Source organism: Argiope bruennichi, chromosome 10 (assembly GCF_947563725.1).
Source record: "Argiope bruennichi chromosome 10, qqArgBrue1.1, whole genome shotgun sequence".
In the NCBI taxonomy this organism is placed as follows: Eukaryota; Metazoa; Arthropoda; class Arachnida; order Araneae; family Araneidae; genus Argiope; species Argiope bruennichi.
In genome coordinates, this window is record NC_079160.1 from 56,968,349 (window position 1) to 56,982,521 (window position 14,173).

Sequence of the window (14,173 nt, forward strand, 5' to 3'; positions counted from 1 at the left end):
TGAAAAATAGTTAAAATAATTTTTAAAATAGGTTTAAAATAATTTTAATTAATAGGTTTGCACATTGGTATCATTAAAGAGATAATTGTTTTTAACTTTAACTTGATGTAAAAATCAGTTTTGTGCTGTTATATTTTCAAAGTATTGCAGTAAAACACCAAAATTTGCTTAATTTTTAATTAAAATTATTTTAATTATTAGATTTTAAAAATTTAAAATTCGTAATTCATCAGAGCATTTATTGATTCAAATTACACCAAATATAATTATTTAGTTCATTTAAACTAGTTTGTTAGCAGATGTAAATCTATTATTAAAGGTTTGCAAATTAGCTGTTGGTCCATGATTAGAGTGGACAACTAGTATGTATCAAACCATGTTTGCCTAAAATAAAACTGAATCATTGAATTAATAATATAGACACTGTAAAAGATCATAGAAGACTTTTTCTTGCATTTTCTTTTTGAAAAATATTTTATTTCATATATATATATATTCAAACAGACGCATGCTCAAAATTACACTTTTGTAGGTTTAATTTCCAGTAAGATTTAACTTTTAAATTTCAGCTTTTGTCACCACATTGATAAAAGCTAATATTTAATAATTTTACTTAATGTGCAAGTTAAATTTTATTTAAATGCATTAAAAATAGAAATTATAGATTAAAACATTAGTACCATTGAAAAGATTATATTTTGAAATTCAATATGATGTAAAAATCAATTTTGTGCTGTAATATTTTCGAAAGTTATTGCGAAAAAATTTCGAATAATTTGTATTTAATATCCTAATTAAAAATTCAAAAAAAAAAAAAAAAAAATTGCACCAAGGTGCACGTTTCCGACCTTCAAGGCATGCATGTGCCAAATTTGGTATCCATAGGTCAAATGATTTGGCCTATAGAATGTCAAAGCACAAACAATCCATACTTATAATAAAGATGGAAGTAAGTTCTTAATTATTTTTCTTGCAAAGAATGCAGAATTTAAAAGAAAAATACCTTGTGATAATTCTCATGACACTCCACTAGGATTTATGATCCATAATTTAAGACCCACTGTTTTATTACGAGGGTTATTCTTTTATTACTCACTAATTTTTTACATTAATTATAACAAATTTTAAACATACAATTGATACCTTTATATAAGAATAATTATATGCCTATGAATAAAAATTAAAAAAATACAGATACTTGAAAAATACTGAAATAACTAAAAACAATTCTATGCAGGGAAGAAAATAGAAATGAGCACTCAGTGTAAAGATATGAATGCAAATTACTTGAGATGTAATTCATTTTAAAATTCATGTTTAAATAAAGAAATTAATTGTGGAAGAATTGAAATGGTTTCAGCTAGTTCACAATAAATAAAACATATCTAAAGAGAAAGTTTCAATTTAGCAAAATGAAGTATTACGATAAAAACAAACATACAGAGTAATAGAAAAAAATTATATTCTCTCCTTTAATATTTTTCAAAAGGGTAAAATAATAGACTTTCACATTTATCAAAACTTAATTTTCATTTGTTTATTCTGTAATAAGAATGTACTGAAATATTTTTTGCCATAAAGAAGTGATGAACAAAATTGTATATTATATTCATACATAAGAGAAAAATATTTTTAAAAACATTATTAAATTTTATACTGTTAGAATTCATTATTCATTTGTGTGTATTTTTTAATTTAATTTTCTGAACACTGCAATTACAATAAACAAATTCTGTCAATAATAACACTTTAAAAGGTCTTTTCTTTTATTGTATAAAGAAAAAGCCAAACATGATTATAATTTAATATTTTATTGTTTTCCCATACAGAATGGAAAATGGTAGCACATTGTTTTTTCGCCTAAAAAATATAATTCAAAATGTCATGGCTAATTTTCACAACCAGAAGAAATCCATCAGAGAGCAATTTAAAAACAAATATAAAATACAAGGTTTACAAGAAAGAAAATTTTTTTACTCCAAAATATTGCAGATTTGGCAAAAATAATTTTGATATATCTATAAAATTTGATAAAAAAATTATCTCTTTCAATAGAATTTGATTACAATTATACAGAAGAAAAACTTAAATAAAATTTATATGTCTTAAAAATCATATATGTTTAATCTATATAAGATAAAGCACATAAATTTATAGGAATATATTTTTCACAGAAAATAAGTAAATTGAAAAACATTCAGTGATTGTACAAAAACAGTATCATTACAAACATACATATATAAATTATACAATTGAGGTTGAAGTTCAGAACATATATTAACAGAATTATAATGTCTAGCATTTCTTTGAAATAATAAATTACTATTTTTCAACACATCTAAAGAAAACAATGTTCATACAATGATTTTGAATGGGTTTCTATATTAAAAATGATTACATAAATAATGAATTCAGGCAATTCTTTGACTTGATACAAAGTTTAAATTTAGATGCACTACTTTTACTTTATATCACAGGCATTTGAAATAGCAGTCATTATGTTTCTCTTTTCATAGATTATCTTGCCTCTTGGATATCTTGGCTCCATTTTGCAATTTTAATTTATTTCAACTGGACAAAGTGCCATTTGTCAACTAAAAATAAATATAAATGAGATTATAAGCTCACATCAAGAAGAAAAAAAAGAAAGGTTTAATGAGAAAAATGTATATTCATGAATTAGATGATGTAGCACAACATTTACAACAAATGTATTTTTCCTCTAAAAAAGTTACTTTGAATTCATATTTCAAACCAGTTTCTTTTAGTTTTATAACATATATGGCAGTACTTTATCATAACATATGTATACAAATTTTAAGATATATTCAACAATAAACTCATAATGTGAAATTGTTTGTGTTTGTTTATAGTTAAAAACAAGCAATCCCCATCTTTCCATCTATCAATTACCCTCCCCCCTTCCCGAGAAGACAATTTTTATTCAGAATGACAACTTCCATTATTAATAATGAAAAATTTAGTAATATGAGTAACTCAGCATAGTTAATGTATTGTTTGCCAACGGATTCTAAACCCCTCCACGTTTTAGCGCATGTGTCAGGATGGATTTAATTTGTCAAAACAGAGGTGAAAGGAAAGATGAAAGGTGGAGATGTTTATATTTAAAAATAAAGTAAACTTGCATCACTCGCAGACTAAATTTAAATAAAATAATATGGTCAGAAACGACATAATGCACACGTACATGTGAATAAAAAACTGAACGAAAGTATCTAATAGGGCGGGAAATAAAACTCAAAGAATGGCGAAGAATTCTGGAAATGCGCTCATCCTTTTGCATCTCACACTATAATAATTTTTAGCCAAACTTACCAATAGGATCAATGTCTTGGGCTGGTCCTGGTTCTTCTGTTTGCTGAAGAACAGTCAATGCATTTATCACGTCCATTTTATTGGGACTGTCTTCAAGGGTAACAGTAGAGCTATTAGAAAACACAATTCAAATAATTAAAAAATAGCTAGTAATAATAAAGTTATAACTTTTTGATGTTAGGAATAAATTAAATAATTAACACTGAATTTTATTTAACTGTTTAAGACTCAATACTAACCAGTTAAGACCACTGGCATCTGCTTCACCTTTAATTAGTTTTTGCCAATATTGGTGAGTTTCGTCAATTATTTTTTCAGCAAATTCCTATAAAAGAAAAATTGATATAAAATAAATCTGAAGTAGTTTAAAATTCTAATGCACAAAAGTCTATCATCTAATATTTCAAAGAGTTTATAAACACACTGTTTTTTATTTTCATTTAGGTCAAGTGTTAAAGGGTGTATCAGCACTCTATAAAACAGGTAATTATGATCTGAAGTTACTGAACTCAGCGCAAAAGATAACACTTTAGAAGACAAAAATGTATACTTAAATTTTTTTTTTTTTTAATTTTAGTGAAAAATTAAGCAGAATTTTTATGTTTTTTTCAACATGGCTCTTAAAAATAAAATAAATTTATTTTTTTTACATTATTTTAAATTTATTTTTAATTACATGAATTTAATTGTCATTCATCTTCCTCCTATAATTTTGACATTTTTAACCCACCCTTTTTTTAATGATTTTCAATAGCAGATTTCATTGCTTTAATGAAATTCAAACTGTTTATTATTGCATCAAATAATTATTTCATTTCCTTCTCCCATTATTAGGAAGTTAAAGAAGAATGATTCTATAAATTTACTAATTACTGAATAATTTAGATGAAAAATTAAATGATGGAAACGTATCACAAAATAAATCGCCTCACAATAAGAAAATAAATCAAGCAGCTAACTTAAGTTTTTAATGATTAATAATAAATTTCATTAGACTAACTCCACCTTTATAAAAAGAATTCTGGACATTGAATTATGCTTAAGAGTTTAGTTAAAATTAAACATAGCTAATATTCTTAGTAAACCAACTAGTTGCTAAAAGCAGCTAGTATATTACAAAGGAATAAAATTATAAGCACAAAAATAAATGTTTAAGAATTAAAAAAAAATACATCTGAAAGATAGTAAGTATTGAATTATTGTAAGTATATTTCTTTCAATTTCTTCCTGAAACAGAACATTTAGAAGATATCTAGTATTTCAATGATAACAGATTTTAATTACAGTCACTATTATTCAAGATATCAAAGTAAAGTTATGAAAGCACATCAAAAAGCTGGAAAGTTTAAAAAAATTTTTAAGCTAAATATTAAAAAAAATTTTTGGAAATAATTAAAAGCAGTTAAGAGTGGAAACATATCCATGAAGATCACACTTAATTAAAAGACATCACAGTGGAATTAGCTGCTATGGCAAAAATAAAAAAAGCTGATGAACAATGTTATCATTTAGTCAAAAAATCTGCATAGATACAGTAACTTCTAAGAAACTCAAATATTAAAAGGTTTCAATTTTCATCATTTTTTAAAATTCAAATAACTATAAGGTAAGGTAAATTAGTGATAATAACATGAAACAAACTGTAATTACTGTATGACAGAAATTATAAAACAAAAGTCTTAGAAATTTAAGTAATAAATCTCTTTAACACATAAAAACACATACCCTATTTTTAGCTTCTCCATTAAAGGCAAATTTGTTTTCAGGATTACCGGCAGGCATTTTATATATCCTGAACCATTCGTGAGTAGCCTATAAAATATTGAACAAGATTATATAAAGGATAAAGTTTTAGCATTTGCAATTATAAATTTTTGATAATTTACTATTTTGCACATTAAACTATTTATTATTGAGAACTGCTCCTGATAAACTAGAAGATTCTACTCACTCTTCATTAATATAAATCATTGATATCTAATTTTTTTCCATAATTTGATTAACAGAGAATAAAACTTACAATTATTGAAAAAAATCCTTCCTGCAACAATCAACTGTTTCATTATTATTATTGCATTTTAAATTCATTCTAATTAGCACTACCTCAATGGAATAGTACCAATGAAAGCAACTAATAAAGGAAATCATGAAAGATAAAAATAAATATGGCAATTTTTCAAAATATATAACAAGAACCCTAAAAGTAAATTATTTAGATACTAATAAAGGATTAGTATGCCATTACAGCACCATTACCATTAGGAAAATTTTTATTAACAAAAATTCTAAATTGATTCCATTTAGTGCTTTCACCTTAATCAACAAAGAATTAAAAACTTGTAGGCCCAGAAAAGGACCTTTTTTTATAAAATAAAAACTAATCAATAGGCAAATAACATTGTAAAAATTATAAAGATAAGATAAATACTATATTTTAGGATGATGCAGTTTTGTAAATCAATTATGCTGATATGTCCGATACTTTTTAAAACAATTATTACATATAACAAATAATTGAGACAAAGTAAAAATCACAAGATTCGTTAATTATTCTAGATGCTTCTAAATACTGCAATTAAACTACAATAAAATACTGAATTTGTAATATAAACATTGTACAAACACACACAAATTACCAAAGAAAATTCATATGTGCTGCTAAAAATTAAATAATGTCAATTAAAAAAAACTTAAGAGCCTGTTTAAAATAAGATACTTGCTATTGAAGATAAATAAGAATGTTTTTCAAAGAAACAAATTCTTTTAATGTTTGAAACAATAAACAAAAAATGCATATTTCTTAACCATTCATTTGTACTTTAACTGTGGTTGAAATAAATAGTTATATTCATATAGTGAAAGTTATTTTGGAAAATTGAATTAATGATTATTAAGAAAGAAAGAAAAAGATGATTAAAACAAATTAAAATGAAATAAAGAAAAAGAAAGAAAAAAAAACATGATAATGATTTAGAATTATGAATCTAAAAACTATTTTAGAGATTATTGTATATTGTTTAAAGAATTTACCATCTGCTAAAATATGTAATATAAAATTATGTGAATAATGAAATCATGCACATTTACCCTCAAGAATCCTGGCATATGTTTTTCAACATCTTCAATGTCTACAAAAACACAACAAAATTTTTTAAAAGGAATTTTTCTCTAAAGAAACAAATATGTATTTTTTTTTCAAAGCAAATGTATACTTACCATTAAGCTCTTCAGCCAATGGGTCATTAATATCAATAGCTATTAACTTCCAATCAGTCTCTCCTATAATAGAATAAGTTATTATATTTAAATTTCCAAAAATTAAACTAAAAGAAAATTATGATTTTTTTAAAACAAATAATTTAATTCATATCAAATTATCATATTTTTCAAATAAAATATTTTGGTAAAAAGCATTATAAATTTTTATACTTCTTGTAAAATAATTTAAAGCATTCATTATCAGATATACTAAGAGTATACCTAATAATATAATTAATAAATAATATCTAATAATACCTAATTATATAAATACCTAATTTTTTTATTATTATTATGTTTCAAAATATATTTAACCCTGCAAGTTCCAAAGAACACTCCTTTTCATCTTTCTCACCAGTATAGCTAAACTATATATGTAGTACATTTCTATAAAATTTTTCTAAGCGAAAATTATAGCAAATTATAAAGTTTCCATCATGTATCACATACTACGATTTTTACACATGATTCTAAAACTTGTTGTAATCCACATAATCAAAGAAAAGCATTGGGGCTGGCTGGCAAGATCCTATAAAATTTTCTTTTTTCATTAATAAAAATAATCAATAAAAATGTTTGGTCTCATAAAATTTCATTACAGTTAATTAATTATAATGTTCAAAAAACAATAACAAGAAAATGAAATATTCATTTTCCAATTTAAAATCAGTTTTTTTCCCCGCATGTAAAAAAGAAATTGGAAAATATTCTTCTTAATTCATTCTGAAAACTTGTAACAGAGACCTGAAGGTTACACAACTTCAAATGGAAGTTGGGAAAATTGACCAAATTACATCAACAGAAATGCAAGATATGCTTAAAAAAATAATACTTAATCTATTTTCTTTTCATTATTGGTTTGGAAATATCCTCATATATCTTAAACAATACAGTGATTTTTAGATTTCCCTAAATTCCTTTGACATTTCCAATAAAATTCAAAACCATCAATTAAAAAATATCAAAAAAAAATTTCACAAAATTTGAATTCATCATAATTCATAACCTGAATTCTTTTTTTCTTTCATTTTGTTGATTAAGTGCCACTATTATTCATTAATGTGATTACTATGCAATTGAAAATCAATTAAAAATTGCATTACTCAACTATAACTTGCACCTTAAAAGCTGAAATCAGAAATTATACAAATAATCAAATTTATCACTTACATCTAAGAAGCATGCTATATAAGATAGCTATAGATGTGAAAGGGAATTTCATTTTTTTATAGATATCTTAAAAAATGAATGATAAACAAGAAATCACAAATGGTATCTTTATCATAGATATTATTACTCAAATTAATATGCAAACAAACAAAACATATAAAATTACTAGAATTGGATTTGAATTTCAAATGAAAACAAGCTAAAAATATAATATAGCAGCAGTATGGCATATTTCTTCAAATAAAAATATCTGTACTGAAGAAATATGTTACATATCAGCTGATTTGGTTTAATTTTATTTATGCTCTGTTTTGAAGCTACAAGAACTATTTTGAGACAGTCTTCATAATTTTGGATTAGTCAGATGACAAGGGCAATCACTACATGAACACATGATACACTTACAAAGTAGTTCTTTGATGGAATCCATTTTCAAATCTGGAAACATCAATTTCAAAGCATAAACTTTATCATAAGGCCAATATGGTCGTCAATATATATTGAATCAACCATGAAAAGATTAAGTTCAGCCAATTTAATAGGTATTTCTAATGACAAGATATGCACACCCCAGTTACATAATTATCTACAATGACCAAATTACTATGGATTTAGTATCAACAATAACAAAATAAATTTTTATTACTAAATAAAAGTTTAGTTGGATCAATGTGTCAGTTGTATAAATGTATAAAAGCTATTATATAAAAATTAAATGCATGATTACCTTCATCAATTAGGGCCATGACTCCCAAAATTTTCACCTGCAGAACATCTCCTCGCTTTGCAACCTGTTCTTTAAAATAAATATATGAAGTCTCCAGCAGCTAAACTTTGAAAAAAATAATCAAATACATGAAATAAAACTATACTCACTCTAAAGCCAATTTCACAGACATCAATGGGATCATTATCACCTTTACAACCAGTTGATTCATCAGTATGGTTAGGGTCTTCCCATGTCTGAAATAAAATAAATTGAATACAAATAAGGATCAATTAATCAAAGAAAAATTTATAAGCCAAGCTATGCAGCCATTTATTATAAGCTTATGAATAAGTATTATTTTAAAGCAATAAGCCAGTTAGAAAAAGGATTTTGAATATTTAGTTTGTTTAGACCCATTAGGTAAGATAAAGAGTTATAAACATTATCTTAAAATGTAACTTCTATTTTTTATTACTTTAAAGTAAGTGGGCACTTTCTAGCATTCATAAAAAGATAAGCTTAATGTGACACAAATGGCAATATGGTTTGGAATATGTGGAAGTCAAGAACTTCTAACAGTTAAGATGAGGCAAACATCTATCTTTAACTGTTCACAAAACTTTGAACATGCATATAATATGTTATTTATGAAATAAGGTGTAAATCTCAATACAACAGATAATTTCAAATTGAAAAAATCAGCATTAAAAGAAATGTTGGCAATACATACAGATATATTTATTAATACAGCTTTGACTGAATAAACACTTTCAGAAGTTATAAACAATTAAACATAACTGTGAATCTATGATATATGATACAAATTAGAAAAATCTGAGAACAATGAGATTAAATGTATCTTTTAAAAAAAAAAGATGATAAAAGAAAAATTGAGCAAGACGTAAAAGGGATTTAAATTATACTCTTATCAAAATGAATTAGACGAAATAAATTATGACAAGCTATATTAAATAGTATTAATTTTGCACCAAATATTTTCTTGGTGATTTCATACTATTACTAATAGTTTTCACAAGACAAAATATATTATTCATTATTGACTGATTAAAGAAATATATTTATCTATAAGTAAAAATCACAAGAAAAAAATAACCATCTCAGAATATTTTAAAGAAAGTAGTTGATTACAAGTTGCAAAATTTAAAAAAATATGCAAGAAAATAAATTCGATATAAAAATTCTTGTAATATATATTTATATCAAAAATAAATGAAATAAGCAATGAGCCATAAATAATAAAACTAATAAATAAAATGCATATTCAATAAAATATGGAAAAAGTTTTTAAAAAATGCAAAAAAAATCTACATACGAAATTAAAAAATATATACATTTTCAATTAGATATGTTAATAATTAAAAACTTACTTGTGGCAAAGCACCATAATTCCAAATATAACCATGATGTGGGAAACAATTGTGAACATATCGAAGTTGGCCCTTTTTGGTATCTTGCTTGATTGGATTCAGGGCCTCTTTTGTTGCAATCTGCAATTATAATTATAACATTAAATGCAATAAAAAAATGGAACTTTTAAAATGATAGTTTGTATTTAATAAATTTACAAAGATTTCAGTCAAGATGATAAATAGCCATAATGTAAAATTTCAGCTGTTATCTCTCTTAAAAGGTTCCAAATGTTTTTTATATTATATTATATAACATTCAGATAACTTGTAGATTTTAAGTTATTCTTTGGGAATTAACATACTATTGAAGTTAACTAAAGAAAACAAACCTTCCACCACAGAAGATTATTCAGTATTGTAAATATAAAATAAATTTATGCTGGACTTCTTCATAAACAGTTTAAATTACCATAAAATAAATATTAAGTCTTTAAAAATTTAGACATTACTAAATAATGAGAGCTTTTACATAAACAATAAGTGCTTTTACATAAATAATGACATAAGAGCACAAAATTCTTTGATACTTATTCACTAATTCCCATAAATTAAAGAATGCACATCAAATGCTAATTGTCATGCATTAAAATTAATTTGAGTGACTGAAAGAAACTGACATTGTTGTCATAAATGGAGGAAAAAGCATTACAGATTTATTAATTAATGAACATTGCAGTTATTTCATATCACATGAAAGTAAGACAAACAAACATGAAATCTGAAAAAATTAAATCATGTACATAAGGTATACACAATATTCTTTGCTTTTGTAACAGAAAACTATATGAATCAAATAACACCTGCAGATCATTTAACTATTAGAAAAAATGTGAGTAAATAAAAAAGAAGGATGTTTAATCAGAAATACTGCTATTAAATTTATAATTACCAAAAGTATTAATTATTGGAGAACAATGTAAACAGTTTTATAAAAGCTGTGAAAGTTATTAAAAATTATAATTCAGATCAATAAGCCTAAATAACTACATATGAAATTTGTATAGATATTGTTATAGATAAACAATATCCAAAGAAATTGTCAGATAAGTGCACCAAACTAGAATAAGGAATAAAAACAATGACGAACTTCAGGATGGAACATATCTTGCAATCCTTTTGTCTATGTCAATAAAAAAAATTATATCAGTTTACTGTTTATTTTTGTACCAGAATATTTTTTTAAAAGTTACTTTATACTAAAATAATTTTATATTTTTTATGGTTATTGAATGAATAACATTAACAAAAAAATAATATTGCATAATGCCTTTATTACATATATATGTGTGCGAGTGTGTGTGAAAATAGAAAAAAGAGCATCTGAAATGTTATTGCTGCATTTGACCTTTTCCTTTATCATCTTACAAATAAAAAAGCAGAAAAGAAATGAAAAATTATTTATAATTAAATACATCAAGTAGGTTACAACAAGTTAGTTACAGTAGGTTATATAAGTTTTATAATTGTTTGCCCATGCCTTCTGATGGAATTCAGAAAAAAAAGCAATATTAAAGAGATATTGGCAAAGATGTTTTTAAAAGAAAGTTACAGATTTTATTTATAGAGATAACTAGAGACCCATACATCACAGGATTATTTTTTAAAGCTAGATATTAATGAATAAAATATTTTTTTTAAAAACCTAATTGCTTTATTTGGATTTAAAAAAAAAATTATCATTTAACTATCTTGGTGTATCAATGAAGATTATCTAATTTCACACATAAGGAAATATAACTAAATACTATTTTTACTATATCCTCTATTAGGATGTTTTCATTTAGAATAATTTTGATGCTAAAGGCAGGAAGGACAAAGAAATTTTAAAAAATCAAATACATATTTAAATATTATTTTCAGAAGAATTATGTTTATTAAATGAAATCCATTAGGATAAAAAGAGCAAATGTCTTACAATAGTTGGAATATCATTCATTTTCTTTAAATATTTTAGATTATCTAGCATTTTACTAATAAATTTAAAACAAATATAAATTAAAAATAATAAGAACATCATTATTGAATGAATTCTCAACTTTAAACATAAATAAAACATGTAGAGAGAAAAAAAAAAAAAAAAAAAAAGATGAGCCCTTTACAAACACAATGAAGAAATCAAAATTGAAATATTACAGTTTAGTGCATGCTTGTACATCATTAAGATGAAAAGTAACAACAAGATGTCTTAGATTAATAAGATCAGATGAGTTTCACTCTTAGCTTAGTTTCATTAGATTAACATCCTCCTTACATTTGAGCTAAACCATGATGCAAGCCATGTTAGACGGCATGAGCATCTACACTATATTAATAGATTTAAAACTTCCTCCTTTCCCTTTCTAAAACTTGGATTATCTGTGGACAAATGTTTCTAAAATCCAATTACTCCTTTTACGGCACAAATCAAACTTGCTTGATTTCAAAATCTAGGCATTAAAGAATATTGCAAAAATAATCTGATTTATTCAGTAAACTGATCTTCATTTGAACTATATAATAAGAAAGCCCCTTAAACAGCTTGTAATTTTGAAAATTTTACAAAACTGATAATCAGATCTTTTTTAAAAAAAATCAGTTCAAAATATCAGAACAATAATTTAAATAATGATAAATATCATTTTACCTCCATCTTTGCATTTGTCCATCTTGGAACTTCCACTATCATATTATAGATTTTATTTTCTTTATCCGCAAATAACGGGATATCATGAAAAGGTGAGATGGGCCCATTTTCATCAGCTTTAAAATACAAAATCAAGTGTATATTATAAAAAAAAAAAAAAAAAAAAAGATGCTCAAATTTTTTTTTTGCGTAAAATGAGCATACAAAATAATTTAATAAGAATCAAATTATAGAAGTTTTTAACTATTTCAAAAACGTATTACAAGCTCATTTTTTATAGACAATTCAAAATTAAAATCACATTTATAAATATTCATCAAAAATTTATTATTTCTTCAAAATATTGATAATGACTGCATATGTAAAATATATACATTTGTGATTAAATATAAATTTTCTGGCTTAATAGATTAAACAGTTACATAATTTTAAGAAATTAAAGATTCATATATAAACTAGAATAAATGATACATATATTTTCATAAATTATATGGTTAAATTAAGACTATTTAGTTTATCTATATAAATCTTTTAATTCTTAAACTTGTAAAATTGTTTAATATGTTTTGTTAATAATAAAACAACAAGTTTTTGCTTTTTCAATAGATAACAACTGAAAATAAAGGGAGTTATAATTTCTGACAATATCCAACTTATTTTAAAATAAGACAAAAAATTAAGATTAATTACATATAAAATTCTAATCAGGAAGTATTCATTTTATATTAAAAGAGATAAAGATTTAGCATAAAAAGATATAAATTAAAAAACTCATATAGTGGTGAATGTAAACAGTGACAAGTACATAGTTTTTTTCTTTTTTTTCTGGTCATAGATGATTTGCTAGTATTATTTAAGTGAGGAATCAAACCTTTGGAAGGCCATCCCATTTCAATAAACCGGCGCCCCAAATCAGTGATAACTACCTTGCAAATCCCTCGATAAATCATTGTAACATCTTTTAAAATGCTAGAATTTGATGCCTTTTAAACAAAATGCGATCAAAGGTGAGATAAAATTTACGAGTCCAAGTTCAATAACAGTACACAATACTGCAATTTTAATTGTCTTTCATATTTTGTTTTATTAAATAAAATGTCAGATTAAAATTATCAAATTTATCTACAACTTTATAGCAAGGGAATTAACAGAAACGTGAAAAGAATTATACCAGGAAATATGACAAAGGATGTAACTATACCCTTTAATCGGGTCATTATACTTACTATAAAAAATCCTATATCCTAGAGTATTTGGACTACCCCTTTCAATTATTGTGTAAGACATCGTTCGATAAGAGCTAATAAACAATCTTTTTTGACGATTTGGCAAAGAGAAGAGTTTATTCCGCCGGAGAAGACAGCGTGTTGGTAAGCGGAGAGAATTAAACACGTGTCGTAAACCAAGCATAGAAAGGAGAAAGAGGTTAGCCGAATAAAAATATTGATTTTTATCCCCCACTCGACGGCTGTGAAAGCAGTTCGCCCGCTCTAATTCTTTGAACACGAGTGCCATCTATTGACAGTTTTCATTTTCAAAATGCCGGTTTTGATTTTAATAGCGGTTAAAGTTAATACAAAAGTTTTGGAGTTAGTTTCATTTTTCGAAAATTGCTAATGAAACAACCCAGAACAAGGACAAATTTCA

General features: G+C 24.7%; 1 protein-coding gene across 1 annotated transcript; it reads right to left on the bottom strand.

Moving 5' to 3' along the window:
• Positions 1-1,792: 1,792 nt before the first annotated feature.
• Positions 1,793-13,958, bottom strand: LOC129988799 (uncharacterized). Its single transcript, XM_056097071.1, has 11 exons — positions 13,753-13,958; positions 12,527-12,642; positions 9,862-9,981; positions 8,641-8,727; positions 8,492-8,555; positions 6,553-6,615; positions 6,424-6,464; positions 5,062-5,148; positions 3,576-3,661; positions 3,337-3,446; positions 1,793-2,594 (listed from the first exon to the last, which is right to left on the bottom strand). The coding sequence occupies exons 1-11, from the start codon at positions 13,934-13,936 to the stop codon at positions 2,563-2,565; spliced, it is 990 nt and encodes a 329-aa protein (XP_055953046.1). The 5' UTR covers positions 13,937-13,958; the 3' UTR covers positions 1,793-2,562.
• Between the last annotated feature and the right edge of the window lie 215 nt (positions 13,959-14,173).